Source organism: Piliocolobus tephrosceles, chromosome 9, assembly GCF_002776525.5.
Source record: "Piliocolobus tephrosceles isolate RC106 chromosome 9, ASM277652v3, whole genome shotgun sequence".
NCBI classification, from domain to species: Eukaryota; Metazoa; Chordata; class Mammalia; order Primates; family Cercopithecidae; genus Piliocolobus; species Piliocolobus tephrosceles.
Window position 1 is genome coordinate 124,231,771 of NC_045442.1, and position 22,491 is coordinate 124,254,261.

At 40.7% G+C, this 22,491-nt stretch overlaps 1 protein-coding gene across 1 annotated transcript in view; it reads left to right on the plus strand.

The window, feature by feature from the left end:
* The window catches only part of SFMBT2 (Scm like with four mbt domains 2), a 258,911-nt gene that overhangs the window by 163,426 nt on the left and 72,994 nt on the right, over positions 1-22,491 (plus strand). Inside the window, exons 8-9 of the mRNA XM_023230544.2 lie at positions 4,822-4,923; positions 10,803-10,950. Coding sequence (XP_023086312.1) covers positions 4,822-4,923; positions 10,803-10,950 — 250 coding nt within the window. The remainder of the gene's footprint in view (positions 1-4,821; positions 4,924-10,802; positions 10,951-22,491) is intronic.

The following is a 22,491-nucleotide window of genomic DNA, read 5'->3' on the forward strand; positions in this document are numbered from 1 at the left end:
TCCACACCAGCCACACAGAGAAGGAGTCTCCTGAGAAACACTGACATTCATCTGGACAGCAAGTGAATATCCTGCAGTTTAATTCATTTCTGACACCATCCTAAAGCAGTGCAGACCCCGCAAGTGAAGGGCTCAGTACCACAAGATTCCTCCACTTCGATGCCAATCACAAGTCCTAGGATTCCTGTACTTGATGGCTATAAATTAGGGTTCCTAAAACCCCCTTCTCAGATTTGATAGTTTTCCAGAATGGCTCACAGAACAGTTTCCTTACTATTACCTGTTTATTGTGAAGGGTACCATACAGGATACACATGAACAGCCAAATGGAAGAGGTGCCCAGGGTGAGGGCTGGAAGGGGGTCCCAGGCACAGGGACTTCTGGCCAACTCCACATGGCCACCTCCTGGCACATGGAAGTGTTCATCAACTGGAAAACCCCAACTCTGTCATTTAGGGTGTTCGTGGGCGTTTCATTATGTAGGCACAATTGATGAAATCTTTGGCCGTTGGTAATGAGCTCCATATCCAGCTCTTCTCCCCTCCCTAGTGGTTGCAGGGTGGAAATGAACTTACAGACCTCTCTAATTATGCCTTGGACTTTCTGGACACGAGCCCCCACCCTGAAGCTGTATAGGGACCCACCAAGAATGGACCAATTAGAACAAAAAAGCTCCTATCACCTGAGAAATCCCACAGGATTTAGGAGTCCTGTACCAGAGACAAAGACGGAGATACATTTACCACACAGCTGAAACCTGGGAGAAATAATTTAAGTTTTAGGAGATCTGAGCCAAGACTGGCAGAGGGGAAACTAGTTTCTAAAATTTTTGGAATAATGCCCACTGAGCATTGTTCTTAAACTGTTGAAGAATATTTAAACGTCATGCTCTTTTTATTTTCATCTTGCATTCATGCGTGGTTTTGATGTTTATGTTCATTGTTATAGATGAGCAGAGGTGGGGAGTTTAATGATGGACATTCGAGCGCAGGACACTCTGGGAGAAAAGGAAGAGGTTGTGTGTTGTCTGCAGGAAGCGGAAGTGATCCCCTCTTAACCTAGAGATGTAATTAGATGCAGAGGATGCTGAAGTCATTACCCATAAGCATTTCCAATACAGTCCGCAACCCTGAGTGGGCAGGGTTATCTCAGGGACACATTGCTGTCTGCTTTATTTCCAAGGAGCGGCAGCCACTGCCTGGTGTCTGCTCAACAACTGTGAACACAGGAGGTCCACAGAGAGGCCAGGGCTTCTGGGGCCACAGAGTTTCCACACAGCACGGGGGGCTCTGATTGACAGACCTTCCCAGAGGACTTGGAGTACGGAATAAAGGTTGGGGGTGGATTTGGCTAAAGACTCCAAGTCAGTGGTCAAGGTCAGGCTGAGGGCCTGGGATGTAGAAAGGGCTTAGGGTTGCGGGTAAACCCTACTTAGAAAGCTGGCTCTACTCAGAGAGCAAAGGTTGGAGCAAGAGTTCTGTGGAGGAGAGAGAAGCACAGGATCTGGAATGGAGGGAATGAAGAGGGCAGGTAGACCAGAAGCCCCACGGCTGTCAGGATGCCCCGACAGCAGAGGCTCTGAGTAGAGCCGTGGTGATAGAGGCAGCCAGGGAGAAGACCCAGGCCTGCCGCCGTGCACCAGACCTCAGGAATGCCTCGCCCTGTGGCTGTGGCTGGTGAGGGGCAGGCTGCAGGAAGAAGGGGGTCCTACACAGAGAAGGAGTCTCCTGAGAAACACTGACATTCATCTGTTAACCATTACTTACTGTTATGAATGTCCCGGGAGTGACTGAGGGCACCTCTGATTGTCAAACAGCGTAATAATGGCGGCTTAGACTTGCTGAGTACATTCAGGCCATGTTTTATTATATCATAATTCTATAATAATTCCCCTTTTCCAAAGATGAAAGGGTTTTGTACTTAAATGGGGAAGGATATTTACCTGCAAAAGCCATGATCGGGACTCACTTCTCGCTGATGGGTACTGGGGACGTGGGTGTCTGACAGGAACATTGACTTTTTGAGGTGAAGTCTCGCCCTGTCACCCAGGCTGGAGTGCGGTGGTGTGATCTCGGCTCACTGTAACCTGTGCCTCTGGGCTCAAATGATTCTCCTGCCTCAGGCTCCTGGGTAGCTGGGATTACAGGTTTCCGCCACCACATTCAGCTATTTTTTGTATTTTTAGTAGAGACAGGGTTTCACCATGTTGGCCAGGCTGGTCTCGAACTCCTGACCTCATGATCCGACCGCCTCAGCCTCCCAAAGTGCTGGGATTATAGGCGGGAGCTACTGCACCCAGCCCACTTTTAATCCTTTTTTTTAATGTTTAAATTTTTTGATTGGTATGTAATAGATGTACATACTTTGGGGTACATGTGATTAATACATTCATATAATTTGTAAAGATCAAATCAGTGTAATTGAGATACCTATCACCTTAAATATTTGACTTTTCTTCGGGCTAGAAACATTCAAATTAACTTTGAATTCGGATATCAGCAAGTCAATGTTGGTTTAGTTGTGGTGTCTCCTTGCCTGTGGCTTCTGGCTCTGCCTGGGCATGACGGCTGGTGTGTGTTAATCCGCATTCGCTCTCTGTACAGTAGCCTTCGATTCCTTCTCTTTCCTGATTTGCCTTCCCCCAGCCACCTTTAAAAGTAAATGTTTTGAAATCAAAACCGCAAGGAGATACCATCTCACACCAGTAAGAATGGCTGTTATTAAAAAATCAAACAAACAACAGATGCTGATGAGGCTGTGGAGAATAGGGAACACTTACCCACTGCTGTTGGGAATATAAATTAGTTCCCTCACTGTGAAAGCAGTTTTGAGATTTACTGACTTAAAACAGCTACCATTCGACCCAGCAATCTCATTGGTGGCTGTATACCCAAAGGAAAACAGGTCATTCTATCAAAAAGACACATGCACTCACACGTTCATTGCAGCACTATTCACAATAGCAAAGGCATGGAAGCAGCCTAAGTGCCCATCAGTGATGGACTGGATAAAGAAAATGTGGTACATACATACTTATGGAATATTACATAGCCATAAAAAAGAATGCAAGTATGTTCTTTGCAGCAACATGGATGGAGCTGAAGGCTGTTATACTTAGCAAACTAATGCAGGAACAGAAAGCCAAATACTGCGTGTTCTTGTTTAGAAGTGTGAGCTGAACATTGAACACACACGGACTTAAACATGGTACCAATAGTCACTGGAGACTACTAGAGGGGAGGGGGGAAATGAGTCATGGGTCAAAACATTACCTATTGGGTACTATGTTCACTACCTGAGTATAGTATGCCCGTGTAACAAACCTGTGTATGTACCCCGTATCTAAAATAAAAGCTAACAATAAATAAATTAAATGCTTTGTTTGCAACATAAACAATGCAGATCATCACCTGCACCTATTTCCTTGGGCTTTTCCTTATGCATATGATTTTTATAAAGTGTGGATTGTAAGTTATTAAGAAATTTGTAAATGTTTAGAGTGGCCAGTTACTCTGATTGGGTTTTGTCGTATTTGACTGCATCCTGTCTTGTTCTGATTAATGTCCTTTTTGGACATGGGCCCAGCATTCATCATGCATCGCCCAATACAGAGACCTTTGCAGACTGCCCTGGGGACATGAAAAATGAAAGGGTCCATGTGGTTCTACAGGCGTTTACATTTGGTTACCTTGGCAACTCAATGCACTGGTTGAGGGTTTTATAAGCAGTTCTTCTAGTCTGATCTCCTGTCGGACACTGATGGTACTGACCAGCTTTTGAGGGTTTTGGGGAAACAGGCACTGTCCGTCTGGGTTCTGTGCAGTCCTCAGAGTTGGATATAGAGTGGTGTGGTTGGAGTAATTAAAAACCCACTTTCAATTTGCAGGTCAAAGAAAGTAACAGGTCCCCAGATATTTTCATACTTCACACCCAATTGATGTATTTGGAAATCGCAGGATTTATTTGCAGCTATTATTTCCTCAGGGACAGACTGCAAATACATTTATTTATCCACGCTGTTTATCCAGACCGTGAGTTATGAGGTGACCTCCGTCTCCGCAAGATAAATTCTGGTATCCGGAGTCCAGCCAACCTCCTCTATTGCTGTGTAGCTGAAGTGGATATTGAAATTTGTTTTCTTAGGGGGCAGGAAAGCCCCATCTCTCTCACATCAGGTTGCTGTGAGCGGGTTATAAAACTGCCAGACCCCTATTAGGAAAGGAGTGCTCCCCTTTATTGAGTAGGAGTCAGGTTCTAATCGTCCGTGGGGCAGGTTTGGATTCTTACCTCCAGGCATCTCAAAGATCATGGGATCTTGACTACCCCTACCTGTACCATACTGGTAAGCTGTGTGCCAGCTTACTCCCAGTAACTGGTAAGCACTGTGCTCTTAGACACAGGAGGTGGGGGCAGACTGTGGGTACAGGGTGCTGACTGAAGCTCTGAGATGTGACTCCAGTAGTGAGAGGCCTCGTTTTCTGAAGACACCCTGCTGTGGTAGGATGACGGATTGCCTCCCTTACTCTGCCGTGCTTCAGTTGATAGCACCGAGGACGAGCAAAGCAGTGTAATGTGAATTTTTGCTTAGGGTAAATTTAAGCATGGCCACGAAGCCTTGTTGCCTCTCCCTTGGAAAAGCAATTTAGCCTGCAGAAAATAATTAAATCCGCGGTATCTGGCAATAATTAGAAATTCTAAACGGGGAGGGTTAATTGTTTCCATCAGATTTCGGTTGCCCAATAAAATGGGAGCGCATCCGGACCATGGCTGAGGTCACTTACAGTACCGTGGCTTTCAGTATTTTCATCTTTCTCCCTGCAGGATCACGCAGATTTGCGAAGCCATTTCTTCACAGTTGGGATGAAGCTTGAGACAGTGAATATGAGCGAGCCCTTTTACATCTCTCCTGCGTCAGTGACTAAGGTGGGTTTTCCTCCCTCGTTCTTCCACCCAACTCCTAGAGGGGATCAAATTAAACCTTTCAACTCAAAGACGACCAGATGAAATATATTCGTGCAAGGCTATCAGCAATGCCAGGCGAAGCTAAGGAAGATTGCCGCCCTTCCAGTCCAGCGCTGTTTTAAGCTGTTTTTATTACTGGTTTCACAGAGTGACTCTAATCAGATGCCCCCTCTTATGAATAGGGTGAATTTTCCTTGTCTTCTGCTAGTTGTCCACTGATGAGTTGCACGTTGTAATCATTACAAGGGTAATTTGTTCTTCCTGCACGGGTAGTAGTAAATATGATCTGTTTATACTTGGAAAATACATGAAAATGGTGCAAAACAAATTGTCACCTCCCATGTCTCAGCATTTCTGTGTTATTTTTCTCATGTGCCCTCATTGACTAAAGAAAAACTCATGCTTCTAAGTAGATCTACAGATTCAGAATAAAATTACCTTTTAACATAAAGGCATTTTTATAATGATCTGTTAGTCTTTGAAGATTGTAATAGCCCAGCGGGTCATGGTGGCTCACATCCACAATCCCAGCACTTTGGGAGGCCAAGGTGGAAGGATCACTTGAGCCCAGGAGTTCAAAACCGGCCTCGGTAACATAGGGAGACCCTGTCTTTACCAACAGTAAAACATTTTTTAAAAAGTATAGTATCCATTCCCCATTAAAGAAGTTTTAATGACAAAACCTCTGGTAAAATCAAAATTGCTTGTTTTTTTTTTTTTTTTTGAGACGGAGTCTTGCTCTGTCACCCAGGCTGGAGTGCACTGGCCAGATCTCAGCTCACTGCAAGCTCCGCCTCCCGGGTTTACGCCATTCTCCTGCCTCAGCCTCCGGAGTAGCTGGGACTACAGGCACCCGCCACCTCGCCCGGCTAGTTTTTTTTGTATTTTTTAGTAGAGATGGGGTTTCACAGTGTTAGCCAGGATGGTCTCGATGTCCTGACCTCGTGATCCGCCCGTCTCGGCCTCCCAAAGTGCTGGGACTACAGGCTTGAGCCACCGCGCCCGGCCCTTGCTTGTTTCTACCTTAAATATCTCTTACAAATAGTGTGAGAAACTTAGCAGCATTCTTGGCCGACGTGTGTTTTGGTGAATGGTCTTTTGTGTACTTCAGTAGGAGAATTTAATTACAGATTTAAATCTGTTTTAATTTCTTTTTCTTAAGGAAATGGGATTTTCTTTAAGGAAAATCACTTTTCGTGCAGTGATTAGTATTTGTTTTGTGAGTCATGAGTTTTTAAAAATTTATGATTTGGTAACACTTGAGAAATTTAGTAGCGATACTGTATTACAGAATTTGGAAATTGGTTATAAAAATGAAATGCTTACTAAACGTTTTTTCTTGTAAACTTTTTTTCTTTAGTGAACATAAATTGTTTTTATAACCATTAAAGTAGCTTATTTCAAGGATAACTTTAGGAGCTGGGCACGGTGGCTCATGCCTGTGATTCTGGCACTTTGGGAGGCTGAGGTACGGTGATCACCTGAGGTCAGGAGTTTGAGACCAGCCTGGCCAACAGGGTGAAACCCCGTCTCTGCTAAAAATACAAAATTTAGCCAGGTATGGTGGCGCATGCCTGTAACCCCAGCTTCTTGGGAGGCTGAGGCAGGAGAATTGCTTGAACCTGGGAAACGGAGGTTGTAGTGAGCTGAGATCTTGCCACTACCCTCCAGCCTGGGCGACAGAGTGAGACCCCATCTCAAAACAAACAAACAAACAAAATCAGAAAAACTTTAAATATTTAAGGTTATTTATTTAAAGAAAAATATATTGGCTTTTGCTTTATAATCTGGAGGTTGAAAGTCATGTACTCCTGATTATCCAGCATCCATTAAAAACCTTTTAATTTGAAATGGCCTTTGGGGTTCTTTACTGTGTATCCTGCCAGTAGTCAGATATTTTTCCAAAATGGACAAATGGTACCCTGTTGAATCCCAGCCAGAATTCTCCTTTGTTCTGTTAGTGGGTGCTGCAGTCATGCCAGCTGCCCATCTGTTTGCAGATGTATCGTGCTACAGAGTCACTTCACCTGGTATTTATCAATTAAACTCAACAGAGTTGATGTGCATAGACTGTCAGCAGTAGCCTCTTACATTTTTTTTTTTTTTGAGATGGAGCCTTGCTCCATTGCCCAGGCTAGAGTTCAATGACATGATCTCAGCTCACTACAGCCTCTGCCTCCTGGGTTCAAGTGATTCTCCTGCCTCAGCCTCCCAAGTAGCTGGGATTATAGGCGCCTGCCACCGTGCCTGGCTAATTTTTATGTTTTTAGTAGAGATGGGGTTTCATCATCTTGGCCAGGCTGGTCTCGAACTCCTGACCTTGTGATCTGCCCACCTCAGCCTCCCAAAGCACTGGGATTATAGGCGTGAGCCACTGCACCCAGCCTCTCTCACATTCTTATTCCTTTAAATAATTCTTATGCCTTTAAATAGCTGTAATATGTAATGTTAGAATGTGTCTACTAATCAAAATTAATTTCAGCCCAAATATCTTTTTCTAGTTGGATAGACTTCCAGTGATAGTTGGCTTTTCACAGTAAATAATTTTCTCTAAATAGATCTTATTGAGGGGAGGGAAGAAGTATTTTTACTGATTTCTAAACTGTGTTTCCCTTTTTATTTTGCTTTTTCTTACCCTTTGTAGCAAAGATAAAATAAGTCATGCTGTTTCGTGTACAGCCCTCCTTCTCTTATTGACCATGTATTGTATAATGCATGGACTGGGATGTATGCATCTGTCTTTTAGAACCTTGGTAGGCACCTCCCCAGGTTCAAGACTCATCTTCATGTAATGAGGTATCAGAATACTCCTAGTGTAGAAGATGTTTACAATTAAATATATTTCTGTAAGTATGGGGAAAGTACCTTGGAGTATTATGTTTGAAAATAGAACACACTGTGCTGTCATTACTCATCACAATGAAAATTTCATTTTTTTCCCACCTTGGGCCTTTTCTTGGTGGCATAACTGTTGAAGAAATATGTAAATAATATTACGACAAACAGACAAGGATGCAGACAGGCATGTGGTGGATCCAGTATTAAATGATGAACCTCCAGCAGTGCAGCCAGGGTGTGTTCTTGGTGTTGAAATACTGGCAGATGGTGATGATGTCATCTGTGTAAGCGAAGTGCATCGTATTGATTAGAGGAAAGGATACTGCCATTAGAAGCCTTGGGTTCTGTTTCTGTGTCTGTCATCTCTTAGCTGTGCAGTCTTGGGCAAGTCAGTTAACTGCTCTGGGCGTTAGTTCTGAGTCCTGTGGGTTCTGGACTGGGTAGAGCACAAAACACTGCTTCGGACCATTTAGGAACATGAGCCCTGATGGATTTGATGAAACGTACTAAGCTTTTCCTTTGAAGCGTTCCCACGTGAACATGCATTTTAACGGTTGTGGAAATTCCTTCTTCATAGGGTACCGCAGCTCCACCAAAGTCACATGCTCTTTATATACGTGTGTGTGTGAGTATGTGTATGTATGCGAGACAGACTAAATAACAGTAATTTAACAGATATTTATTGAGTATTCATAGGCTCCATTCTGGACAGTGTTCCCATTGTGGAGCTTATATTTTAATGGGGGGTGACAGACTATAAACAGAATCAATAAGTAAATAAATCTAGTATGTTACATATTAAATGCTAAGAAGAAAGATACACCAGGACAGGGATGTTGGGTTGCCCACCAATAGCAGTGCAGAGTCCAGGAGGCCTTGGTGTTAGTGTCTCTGTTGGTGCACACTTGGCTTTGCACCCTGAGCCAGATTGCCGTGCATCAGTTTTCAAGACTGTCCAGGGGAGGCCAGGTGCCCAGAGGAGTGAAGTGATAGACGTCGAAGGATTTCCATAATCCTTTCAGGTGGAGGGAGGATGAGATTCTCAACAGGGCTCTCGGAGATGACCTCACTGGGAAGACCCCATCTGATCCTTTGTTGCTTGAAGTTGACTTTCACAGGCAAACCTTCAGTAAACTATTTCCCAAAATTAGCCCAGAGAAGAACAGAAGTGAGTTCCCTCTCCTGCTTTGCTTTGAACTGAATTGCTTCCAGAAAAAAAAAATGAAGGAGCCAGGAATCATAGCTTCGTAAAACTCTCAGGGTTTCCTAAGGAAGACTGGGTTATGTCTGTTGAATTGGGAAAGGGATCTTTTTTTCTGGCCTGTTTTAGATGCTAAATTATTTAAATCCATCTTGCTTTTCAGTGATGGGCCATCTGATTTTTACCCTCTGCTTTGTTTATCGGCATGCCTTGCTCTTACTTCTTCATTGATGTTTCTTCTTATATTCAGTGGACATTTATCCAGTTCCTATGTACAAAGCACTTTATATGCATTTGGGAATACTTGTGGTAACAAAAAGACATCACTCTCCTCTAATAACTTATGCTCTATGGCATTGGAAGACCGATGTGTTATCAGTCTAGAAAGGAGTAAGAGTTTTCTTTCTTTTTTTTTTTTTTATTATACTTTAAGTTCTAGGGTACATGTGCATAACGTGCAGGTCTGTTACATATGTATACTTGTGCCATGTTGGTGTGCTGCACCCATCAACTCGTCAGCACCCATCAATTCATCATTTATATCAGGTATAACTCCCCAATGCAATCCCTCCCCCCTCCCCCCTCCCCATGATAGGCCCCAGTGTGTGATGTTCCCCTTCCCGAGTCCAAGTGATCTCATTGTTCAGTTCCCACCTATGAGTGAGAACATGTGGTGTTTGGTTTTCTCTTCTTGTGATAGTTTGCTAAGAATGATGGTTTCCAGCTGCATCCATGTCCCTACAAAGGACGCAAACTCATCCTTTTTTATGGCTGCATAGTATTCCATGGTGTATATGTGCCACATTTTCTTAATCCAGTCTGTCACTGATGGACATTTGGGTTGATTCCAAGTCTTTGCTATTGTGAATAGTGCCACAATAAACATATGTGTGCATGTGTCTTTGTAGTAGAATAATTTATAATCCTTTGGGTATATACCCAGTAGTGGGATGGCTGGGTCATATGGTACATCTAGTTCTAGATCCTTGAGGAATTGCCATACTATTTTCCATAATGGTTGAACTAGTTTACAATCCCACCAACAGTGTAAAAGTGTTCCTATTTCTCCACATCCTCTCCAACACCTGTTGTTTCCTGATTTTTTAATGATTGCCATTCTAACTGGTGTGAGATGGTATCTGAGTTTTCAATACAGAAGTTGAAGTCTGAAATTTTAGGAGCACAGAGTGAGGGCGGTTTATTCCACCCAGATCAGCAGCACTGAAGTACGAGATGCACCTTGAAAATGCACTGTGTTTTGATAGCTTGAATATGGCATTGCAGGTGTCGTAGTTGGTGAGGCTTAGGGTGAATGATTCCCTCTTGGGCTGGAGGGTGGGGTGTTCTGAGGGACATGGTGCAGGATGAGGCTAGAAAGCTCCAAGCCAGATCTTGGAGATTGTTGAATGATCTGGTGTAAAGAGTTTGGTGCTGGCTGTGGACGCTGAGAGATGATTTCACTTTTCAGTTCATGTCTTGGCTGTCATCGAAGCTGGGGTTTGTCTGTCTGACTTCCTCCGTTCGTTTTTCTTCAAGCTATGGCCATTGGTTTTGTTCATTCTCGGTCTTCCATATCACCTAGTTATTTATCTTTCCATTAATAGGACCACAGCGGTCAATTCTAACTTTTTATCAGCTGAATTAATCTAGTAATAGACATTGAAAATGCCAGTTTGTATTCAGATCATTTTGATGAACTATATTTAATTGCCTTTGGAAGCTCTGCCACTGTTTTATGCTTGCATTATGTGTAACTCTAAAGAATTAACCTTTGGCTCCCCACCTTTTTTTTTTCTTTTAGGTTTTTAACAATCATTTTTTTCAAGTGACTATTGACGACCTAAGACCTGAACCAAGTAAACTGTCAGTGCTGTGCCATGCGGATTCTTTGGGGATTTTGCCAGTACAATGGTGCCTTAAAAATGGAGTCAGCCTCACTCCTCCCAAAGGTTTGTATTCTGTGAAGGTGTGCAGGGTCTGGCGATTCGGGAGGGTGTCTTATTGTCATTGAAGTAACGCTTGCATTAATCTGGGGAGGCTGGTTGTGTAAAGGGTTTAGATGTAGTAGAAATAGGGCGTTCTTCATCAGCTTGACATAGATGTCAGTTACAGCTACATCCCCGGGCGAGGCGAGCGGCCTTGGGCTTCTCACTTCTGTCCACAGGAGTTTCCCCAACCGTTACAGCACTATTGGCAGATGTGCTGCTGTTGTGTAGGCATAGAGGATGCAGCATTGCTAAGTGATTGAGCTCAAAGACTTCAAAGTGTCTGAGAAGTGGCTTTACAAATGTAACACAGTGTTGGTGAAGCCTTTCTTTGGAGTTTTTATTTCCAATAAGCTAAGCTTTCTCCAGAGTCAATTTGCTTTCAGATATCCAACATTAAATGGTATAATACTTTAAAATAATTACACTGGGAGCCAGGATGCATTAAAATAATTTTAAATTGGGATTCAAGAACCACATTGTTAGTGAGTACCACTCTTAGAGTTTACCAGTGTGCTTTGTTGTCCCCTATAGGCCTAAGGTTTATTCAGGAAGAAAGTAGTAAGATGAGAGGTCAGACTAAGAGAAGAATAATAAAAGTATAGTAAGAAGAAGAAAATTGGAAAAAGATGAGAAAAGTAAACTTATTGAGGAGGATTTTAACAGATAACCTTAAATAATAAGGGGTTTGGTACTAACCTTTCCAGATCTCTAAGGATTGGATTGCTTGGGACATTAACCCTACTGGGAGAATCATGCAGTTCCTACAGGTTAAGTCCCATCTTACCTGGTGGCCTCGCCCCTCTGTTTGCATCATTTAGTGGTGCCTGCCTGCTTACCTTTCCTATGACTGTACTCTGCTGGGCTTTTATCTTCATTTTCCCCATATTTGTCCTTACGGAGGAGATACTTTTGAATATTTCCGTTTCTGCTGTTGACTCTTTGGGTTAAAGTTGTGCAGTCATGGAGTTCGGCCTAATGGTGTATAGTAAACTTACACAGAACACAGCTTACCAGTCACTGTTTTTAATGCCTAATTCATTCACTCCTCAAAGTGAACTATGAAGAATCTAAGTCCCAGAGAGTTTATATAACTTGCCCAGGGTCACTTGGATCATAGGTCTCTGGGCAGAGCTTGGGACTGTGTCCCCTGGTAGCAGTGAGGACTCCAGGAGGCGTCGGTGTTTGTTTCTCTGTTAGTATGAACTGGCTTTGCACCCTGAGCCACATCACTGCTTCAGTTTTCAAGACTGTCCAGTGGAGACACCTGTGGGAGTCTCCAGGTGCCAGCAGAGTTAAAATGATAAAAGTCGAAGGATTCTCATCACTTTAATATGGCCTTGCAGGAGTCATATTTATCAATGACCTATTAGTAGTAGGTGGAATTAGCCGTAGGTCCTGTAGAGTCTGAACACCCTGTGGGCCATCTTCCTTTGCTTCTTTTGAACTTTTCTCATGGAAGCATGTTTGGGGAATGGGTCCTGTGTCATTGAAGAAAAATTTTTTCTAGATATGTAAATGCTACTTGGTTAGACTTTGCTCATTCCTCGATACTATTAGGATCTATTATATTTAAGAATTTTGAAAAAATGGTTGGCTACTTCCTCATTGAGTGAAAAAAAGGAAAAGTATTTATATCAGCATTTTGGCTGCTTGATCACTCCATTATGGCAGAGGTTTCATAGTTGTCAATGTTTTCAGAATTTTAAAATACATTTTCTATGAATTACATAAAAAGATCATTGACATAGCTTAGAAGTTCACCAGGCAAATGGGTGTGCCTATTTGGATACTTGAATTTTATGATATTAAGAAAATTGTTTTACATTAATGTAACTGAACTGTTAAACATTCAATGAAAGGACTGTAAAATTAAATATTTTTATATTTTAAGCTTTTTATACCTAATATTTAGTTATGATGATCATTTCTTTTCTTTTATCCAAATATTTGTGATATTTGGTGAGGTGAAATTATCTTCATGCATTCTTCCAAACCATTCCTTTCTCTTGTTGAAAGTGAAATTTTCTTTTTCAAAAACTCAAAATTTTCTTTTTCAAAAAAATTTCTTCATGGATATTATATACAAATACATACTGCACATCAGTAGAATTCAGTAGAATATTGAGTAATGGTGGCTGGTACCTTCCAATAAGAAACTGTAATTCTTTTTAAACCATTAAAGCATTCAGGAAGTGGTAAATATCATTAGTTCAGTGTACTAGTCTGTTTTCATGCTGCTGATAAAGAAATACCTGAGACTGGGTAATTTATACAGGAGAAGGGGTTTAATGGACTTACAGTTCCACATGGCTGGGTTAACCTCCTAATTGTGGAAGACAATGAGGAGCAAGTCACGTCTTACATGGATGGCAGCATGCAAAGAGAGAGCTTGTACAGGGAAATGCCTGGTTTTAAAACCATTGGATCTTGTGAGACTTATTCACTATTATGAGAACAGCACAGGAAAGACCTGCCCCCATGATTCAATTACTTCCCACCAGTTTCCTCCCATGACATGTGGGAATTGTGGGAGTTACAATTCAAGAGGAGATTTGGGTGCAGACACAGCCAAACCATGTCATTCAAGAATGTGGTAAATATCATTAGTTCAGGAATGTTTTCTTGAAATAGTAAAATTTTTACTTATAACCCAGTAAGAAAAAGACTAGCAACTTACAGGAATGTGGACAAGGAATAAACTCAGAAGAGCACACAATACAAGAAGCTCAGTGACTCTTGGGCAAACTTATCATAATAAGATAAACACAAATGAAGAGAAATCCTATTGATGTGGTATCTGCTTATCAGATGAGATAGAAGTCTGAAGGAGAAGGAACAGGAGAACCTCAGCTTAGTGAGACGGTGGAGGAATAAAGACTCTTAGACATTGCCGTTGAGAGTGCAGGAAGGGTGCAAACTGTGTGGAAGGCAGTTTGGCAGATTTTGCTAAACTTTTATCTTCCCACTGACTCAGTAATTCCACTTCTGGAAATTTCTCCTTAAATTATAATGTAGAGATCATCTGCATAAAAGTTTGTTTTTTTTTTTTCAGCATTATTTATAATAGCAAAAGAGTGGAAAAATTCAAGTACTTATCAGTAGGATATTGATTAAGTAGACTTTGGAGATCCTTCTAATGAAATCTATGCCATTGTTGAAAAGAATGAGGGATGTCTCTATGAACTGATGTGGAAGGCTGTCTGAGATACACTGTGAGTGGTACAGTAGGTATCATATGACACTTTCTATGTTAGAGAAGAGGCAAAACAGTATATATTAGTGTTTGCTCATATTTCTGTAGTTACATAAGAAACTAATGAGAACAATTATTAGTGTTTGGGGTATGGGCAACAGTGGTGGGGAGTGTGGCGTAAGGGATGAAGGTAGACGACGTGTAACAATACTATTTTTATCTTTTTGTTTCTTTTCTATCTAAATAAATGTATTACCTATTAAAAATAAACATATATTATTAAAAATGGAGGGTTTTTATAACTGAAAGGGATCCTAAAGATGATTTCATCAACCTTACTTATTTTCTATCTAGAGAAATTGAGGCTCAGTTGTGTTAAATGACTTTTCAAATCCTGGTGCAGGGGTGTTGGGTTAAAAACCCCAGCCTGAAGATACCAAATCTAATGCTTTTTCTACACAACCATATCCACACTTCACTGCTGTTCTGTCTTGCTGATGTTTTGTAATGTTCATCCTTCTTAGTAATTCTAGAGCATTTGGGGGGCCTAAAGCAACCTAATTCATGTCAGTGAACCATGGCTTTACATGATTCAGATGGTCAATATGTCAAAGCAGTCAGAGAATTACAATTTTAGGGGATAATTTTACAAGGGTGTGTGATTATAAGACAATCATGGCTTCATTCATTGACTTCCTTACTCTCTTGTGAGAATACAATACTTTTATTTTTGTAATTAAACTGAATGGGTGTTTAGAGGAGGAGGTGGTGGTGGTGATTGTGGTAGTGGTGTTTTACGGTTTCCTTTTGAGGTGGTTGGTTTCACATCTTACATCTCAACACCAGGATTAAGAGTCATGCAATAGAGATGTTTCAGAGACCATTCTTCACTTTATGAATGTATGCAAGTAGAAGCTTTTTTTAAAATAAAAGGTTGTTGTGTCTGAATTAAATTATTAGGTTGACATGTAGAATATGTGGGATTTATTATACAATTGCCAAGTGATTTCAGATGTTTTCATGTGTGTGTGTTTCCCATGAATGTATTGGGTTGTCTAGATTGATGTTAAAAACAGGCATGCTGCCTACAATTATGGTGTGTTGCTTGATTCCAAAAAGAGGTTGGGAAGCAGCTGTTGAAATGAAAGACTTCTGGTGGTGTAGAAGAGAGATATGCAAATAACACAGACATTTTATTACATTGTTTTGACTCTGTTCCTACTTAAAAAAAAAAAATCTGTCCTCACACCTTAGAGAAAAGAGAGCTAGAGTGGATAGTTTTTCAGTGTGGCTTTCTGTGTAGTAAACATTTTCCTGGTAAGCAAAAGTTAGAACCTTGGAAATTTTACCCAATTAGTTTAAATCCAATAAACAGTAAGTCAGTTTCATAGGCACTATGAAAAGTGATCAACAAGTGGATCACCTAAGCAAAAATGTGTGTAGGTTATCAACCATGACTTGCTATTTTAAAATTATTTCATTAACCTTTCTTGTGTAACATGAAAGATTAGTTGTAGAATTAATGGAGGAAAAGTTCCACCCAGGAACTTTTGTAGAAAATGTTCAGCCTTTAAATTTCTGCTGTAAAAGGTGTGAGCAAAGGCTGAAGTAATTGGCTTACGTTAGCAACTTTGATTTGTCTCTGTTAGGCTGACCATTTAATAGACACATAAACTGTTAACACAATTCAGGAAGTAAAGGTGTATTTTAATTATTATTGAGACACAAAGCAGGGAACCCTAAGTGGTATTCTCTTTTCCTAAAGAAAAACCTCAGACACTGACTGATGAGCTTAATCCATTTTGTCACTCATGTTTCAGACATACCAAAGGGGGCAGAAAATAACATGTGGACACTCATGGCCCTACCATCTTGCTTCAACAGATGCTAACATTCTGCCTTGTTTGATTCATGTTTTTCAACAACAAAATATAAAACATGAAAGTGTTGTGGATATAATGAAGGCCAAGTCATCCTTAAGTCCTCTGTTTCTTATGCCCCATACCTCATCCATCAGGGACTTCTGTTCACATTTTCAGAGTCTCACTGCTTTTCCTCATGACCACCTGTCTCAGGCCTCCAGTGAGTCTCATCTGGTTCCTGCAGCGGCCCCTTGTTTAATTCAGGGGACTCTCAACACTTCAATCAGATCGATCGTGTTAGAACATAAACCACAGGTCCTTCTGCTCGGACTGTCCAACGCCTTCCACCCCACCCAGTGTCCAAGTCAAGATTGTGTCAACAGCCTACAGCACCCAGATGTGCTGACTTCCATTGCCCTGTCCAGCCTTATCTCTCGACTCCCCACGCAGTCTGTCCTAGTCACTCTCATCTCCTTAACGTGGCACCTGCTGTTCCTTCTGCGCAGATGCCCTTCACCTGATTCAGTCTTGACTCAAGTGCTACCTGCTTGAAGTCATCTTTCTGGGCTTCCCTGTTCAATCTCAGTAGCAAACCACCACTCCCAACATTTCCATCTCTTTCCCTTGTTTGTCTTGTTTTTCATTCATCTCCCCCACTAAAATGAAAGATCCAGAGCTGCGTGGGTGTTTGTCAGTCACCCACCAGTGATCCTCAGTAGTTGGAATAGTGGGTGGCACTTGGTAGGTATTTGTTGAGGTTGAATGAATTGAAGCTCTGTCCCCATTCTCTTCCACCTCAGCCTTTCACCCCTCATCCTCTACAAGGTGAGCACCCTCCTAAAGATTACATGCTTTCATGACATAACTGCATAGGCTTCTTTGTTTATGCCTTACCAGTATCATTGTTTTTATTACAGTCAAATTAAAATAGACCTTATTTGACTATGTACATATATAATGTGCTATGCATATCTTTATGTAACTTTTTATTAACATTTTTCAGATTTTTTTCCATGTTGGGGTATGTAGATTGTTTATTCATTTTGCCTGCTTTATGAATATACTGTAATATTTGAAAATTCCATTTTCTATTGGTGAACATGGAAGGCATTTCCAGGTTTCCCTATTGCAAGTGATCCTCAAAGGTACATCCAATGTCCCCAAGTGTAAGAGGTGCTTTCAGGGGATATTCCTAAATGTGGAATTGCTGGAATTCCGTAGATAGTGGTGTTAGTTTACATTTCTAACGTGGTGTTTGAGCATTCCCATTTTGTGTCACCCTCACTGTTTTGCGGTGTTCCCAGGGTTAAGCATGGCCCCTCTGAGGGGAGTGAAGCAGATCTCCTTGTTTCAATGAGGTGGTCCTGATCACTAGGGTGGTTGAGCACTGTATCCTACCCTTATTGGCCATTTGTGGTTTTCTTCCTCAACCCATTTTCTTTTGATCATAGAAGTAGTTTATATATTCTAACATGAATCCTTTCTCAGCAGTGTGCTTCACACAAATAATAACCTAGTCTGGTTTGTTTCTTTGCTTTTTAATGGTTTTTGTAATGGCATATTGAAGTTGTAAATTGTAATATAGTCAAACAGCCATCTTTCCCTGTATGCATTGTTTATATATCTTTAGAATCCCTTCCTACTGATGTGTTTTCTTTAAAACTGTTGCAATTTTATTTTTCCATGTTTAGATCTGCAACCTACTTGAAATTGATTTTTGTATTGGCATGAGGACGGAAAACTATCTTATTTTTCTTGCTTGGATAGAATTGAAGTTTTTCATTTCTCCACTTGTCTCCGCATCGTTTGTTGAATGGTCTGCTGTTTCCTCTTTGATTTATAATGCCACCACCGTCATGGATTCATCCCTTTGTGGGTGTGACTCTTAACCCTGTTCTTTGTTATTCTGCCTCTTCAGTCTGTTTGTATAGCCCTGAACAAGTTATTATTACTTTATAATAATATAGTATTGATACCTATTAGTTGAGTCACTTTTTCTTTATTTTTGTTCAACATTTCTTGGTTATTTTTGGCAGGTCATTCTTGTACATGAATTTTAGCATTGGTTTGTAAGGTTCTGTAAAGAGACACATTGGATTTTGGCATTGCATTGAATTTACAGATTTAGAAAAATTGATATTTTCTTATATTATCTTTTTATAACTTGCAATCTTTTCTTGGAATATTTCCTAGGTACCTTATCCTTCTGCTTGCTGTGGTGAATGGGATTTCTTTTCATTTCTTATTGGCTGTCAGCTGGTATAAGAGAACACCACTGATTTTGTATATTTATGTCATATCTAGCTACCTTTCTAAACTGTCTGAAAAACAGTTTGTGTGAGATACGACTTATGTTATACTTGACAGTTTGGAAAAACTGTCTTATAAACCTATCTGGAACTGGTGATGTTGGTGTTTTATTGAGTGTGAATTTATTTCCTTTAGTGGATATAAGTTTAGTCGGGTTAACCATTTGTGAGATAGTTTTGGTAATGTACACGTATTTTACAGTAGTGTCTGTTTTAGCTGTATTTTCAGATTTATTGTCACATCATTGATCAGGTCAAGTTTATTAAAGTATTCAGGTTTTCTATATCCTCACTATATTTTTATCTATTGTTCTGTAAATTTCCGAATGATACTGTAAAATATTATTTTGAGATTGAGGATGTTAGCTTCTCTTTGTTTTTGTGATGGATATGTTTGTGCAGTGTGTATATGTGGGTTGTGTGTGTGTGTCTAATATGTGTATGTGTGCTAAGTCTATGTGGTATGTGTATGCTGTGTGGTGTGTGTGTGTGGTGTGTAGTGTGTGGTGTGCATTGTGTGTTTGAAGTTGTGTTAAGGTGTTCAGATTCAAGATCATTAAACTGGTGGAAGCTCTCTTTTTTCCTGATAAGGCATTTTGCATTAAAGTACATTTCTCTGGCCCTCCCTCAAGTTGGTTTGTTTCCTTATGTGGTTTGTGATTGTTGATTGTCAACTAATTTCAGTGGTGGTTTGTTATTTATGTGGTAGTTCCATGTACCCTGGATTGAAGTCATCTCTTCAATCTATATTTATTTGTTACTGTCTCTATCCACCCACTAGGAAATAAACTTCATAGGGTCAAGGGTATTTTTAAAATATCTTTTGTTCATTGCTACATCCCCAACACCAAAAACAATGTCTGGTCCATGAAGGTGTCCCTGGTTATTCAAGGAATGAGTGGCTGAGTTTGATATTAACTTCTTAGTCTGTGTGCCATGGAATTGGAAAGCTGGACCCCACATCCATGTGTGCCACTGCCCTGGGGAAGTGCATGATCTCCTTTGTTCTTCTTCAGAACCGCATGTACTTAGCCCATTTCTGTTGCCTCTCTGATCCAGTCAGCTTAGTTTGTCTTGTTCTATTTTCATAGACTGCGCTGCTGCCTGGAGCCACATGTAAGTAGTAGCCTCGGGTCCTCCTGCTCATCTCTCTTGAGCCAGGCTGTCCTCTGCCCTCTGGGCTGGGCTGCTTAGCTCTGGTTTCAGGGCTCTTTCAGGTTTTTTGTTTCTTTTTTGTTTCTGGTGTGTGTGTGTGTGTGTGTGTGTGTGTGTGTGTGTGTGTGTGTGTCTGGAGATTTTCTTCCTTTCACTTGGGCTGTGTAATTTTTCAAAAATGTGTTTCATCTGAATATCTGTAGGGAGACTGTCAGATCGTCTCACCTGGCTACGGGACTTGGAAGCAAGTCTCATCTCTAGCTTTCTGATTCATTCTTGAGCAAAAAGGTCACTTTTGATTGAAAAGAGTTGGGATAGTAAACTCTTTGGATCATTTTTAATATCTGAAAATACTTCTGATTGTTGACAACTAAGAACCTTTTATGTTTATCCCTAAATTCACTTCATTCTTCAGGATATGTAAGTTGTTTTTGCCCATTGACAGCTGATATTTATATGTTAGACCCCATCCTGGGCACATACCTGTGTCCCCTAACATTTTGTTTACAATTCAAAATAACATGTGGAACATTTCCTCAGCAGAGAAGTATATGAAGTGTCATACCATGATCAAGATTAAGTATTTCTCAACATAATGTTTTAAAAGATAAGGAAGGTGGTATGGCTAGTGCTTATATTATTATCTTACTTGTTTATCTTCCTTATTTTCTGTTTTTTTTTCTTTTTTTTCCTGCACTGTTCCATGCATGAACATAAAAACACAGAATAATTCAATTGGGAATGAATGAAAGTGTCACTTTTAAAGCTCAGTATCAAGGAGGGCTTAAAATTGAATATCACCCAAGAATGTGGAGGTAGCTAGAAGATTTCAAGAGGGAGGTTGTAGGTTTTTAGCAAACAGCATGGACAAGAACAAATGCTTTAGTCAGTCGCTGGTGATTTTGCTGTCCTGCCTATAAGCCTGCAATGTACAGAAACTCGTTTGTGAAACAGATGGAGGCAACGTTGAGAAAGTTGTTTTCTGGAATAGACAGACTGGCGCCCAGGACTGGTTCTGCCAGCTGAGGTCTGTGCAGTCTTGCCTCCCTGCCTGGGCCATGGAACATTCATCCCCTAAAGTGATGCCACAGAGCCCCTGGCTTTAGTGGGTGTTCAAGGAATGTTAGTTGCCTCAAAAACATTAAAAACTTGGGCTTGCAAGGAGAAAGATCAGCTTTCAATCGGAAGAGTGAGGCATTGCAAAAATGCCCCGAAGTGCGCTCTGTGAGTTGTGAAACTTTCTGGGAAAGCACTGAGAACCTGTTCTTAGAATTTATGTTCTGTGGCATCAACATTTATGCACATATCTGGGTCCTGGTATTTGCTGACTTTGAAGATGATTGTATCACTTTTCCTTTCCAAGGAAGGTGGAACTGAAAACTAAATAAGCTTGCTATTTACTCATGCTCTTCTAACATTTAATAGAGTAAACATTCTCTGGGGTGAGGAAGATCTCTCTATGGAGCTGTTTGCTCTGCAGTGGTGAGATCTTCAGAGCCTTCTTTCCTCACCGAGTGCCCCTCCATTCTTGCTTTTACCTCACTGTGTTATCGGCGTCAGGCTGTGTGTCTGTTACTCCCAGTAGTTGCTGGAGCCTGAGGATTTTGACACATTACCAAATTGACATTACAGTGGTTTTTAATGTTACACTCCAACCACAGACACATAAAAGCACCTGCTTCCTGACAGCCTTTAGAATGGTGGATTCTTAGTGTTGTTTTTCATTTTGCCAGCCGGGTAGATAGCAAACATGGTATTCCTTTGCTATTTTCATTTTTTATTAAGATTGTGTATGTTTTTTCATAGCCACCCAGGATAGAAGAGGAGTTTTTATTCCTGCATGTCTCTTTTGTTAGAATTTTTTTCTGTAAACCCATCTCCTACCCATCTTAACCTCCTGAAAAGGGCATATGGCCACCATGAGTGTCTCAAGATTGTCCCGATTCACCTCCTCCAGGAACTGGATATCAGGATTCTACTGGCAAAGCTGGAGGAAGGCTGAGGGGAGGCAGCCATGGTGTATTTCATGTGCTGAGTGGACTCTGGATTGATCAACCATGCCTTAAATATCATTTAAAATAGGGCAAAGATTCTGTGTTTTCAGATACTTTTTTATTAATGAAATAATTTTGTGATCGTTATTGAAAACTTGGAAAATACAAAGAGGTCAAAGAAGAAAGTAGCCAAGAGTCCTACCACCCAACAATTATTGTAATATTTATTATTAGGGTTTTTGTACATTTTCTCTGGTCTTCATCTTTGCATATTTTATATAAATCTAATATTCTGTGTATGTTTATAGCAGTCTTTTCATCTAAAGCCATAGCAATTATTTTTTATGAATTTTTTAAAACTACATGTAGTTTCATGCCTGCGTGGCATTCCACAGACTTGGAGAAGTCTCATCTCATTTTCTATTACTGCACAGAAAGTTATTTCATTTTTTTTCCTTCAGTGTTACTAATCATCATGCCGTAAGTGTCTTCCTGTATAACACCTTTTTCGGTTTTTAGGGTCACTTTTATGGGATAAGTTCCCAGAAGTGAAATGGTTGTGTCAAAGAGTAGGAGTTTTTTTTAATGCCAAATAGTTTTTCCAAAGAATTGTCCACTTGCACTGCCAATAATGATGTGTGCAAATAGAGCTGTTTTATGTCAATTAACATGTATCCAAGGGAAATGGGTCGTCAGCCTCTTCCCTTTTGGACCTGTAAGGGTTGAAACTTCATTCAGAATAAACACTAATAAAAGCTTAAATAAATCTAATGGCTGTGGTTCAGCAGTCTCTCAGGGAAGCTTGCTGCAAATTTTAATTGCCTAAGGGGTTTTATTTCCTCTCAGTTTCTTCTCCCCTCTGCTATTTTCCTCCCTCCCTCCAGGTCTAAAACATGTTTTCCTTTCCACAGTTAAGCCTTAGTACTTCTTGTTCTGTCTTTGTTGATTAATGAGTATAATTGACCCTGTCGTCTCTATTATACCATCCA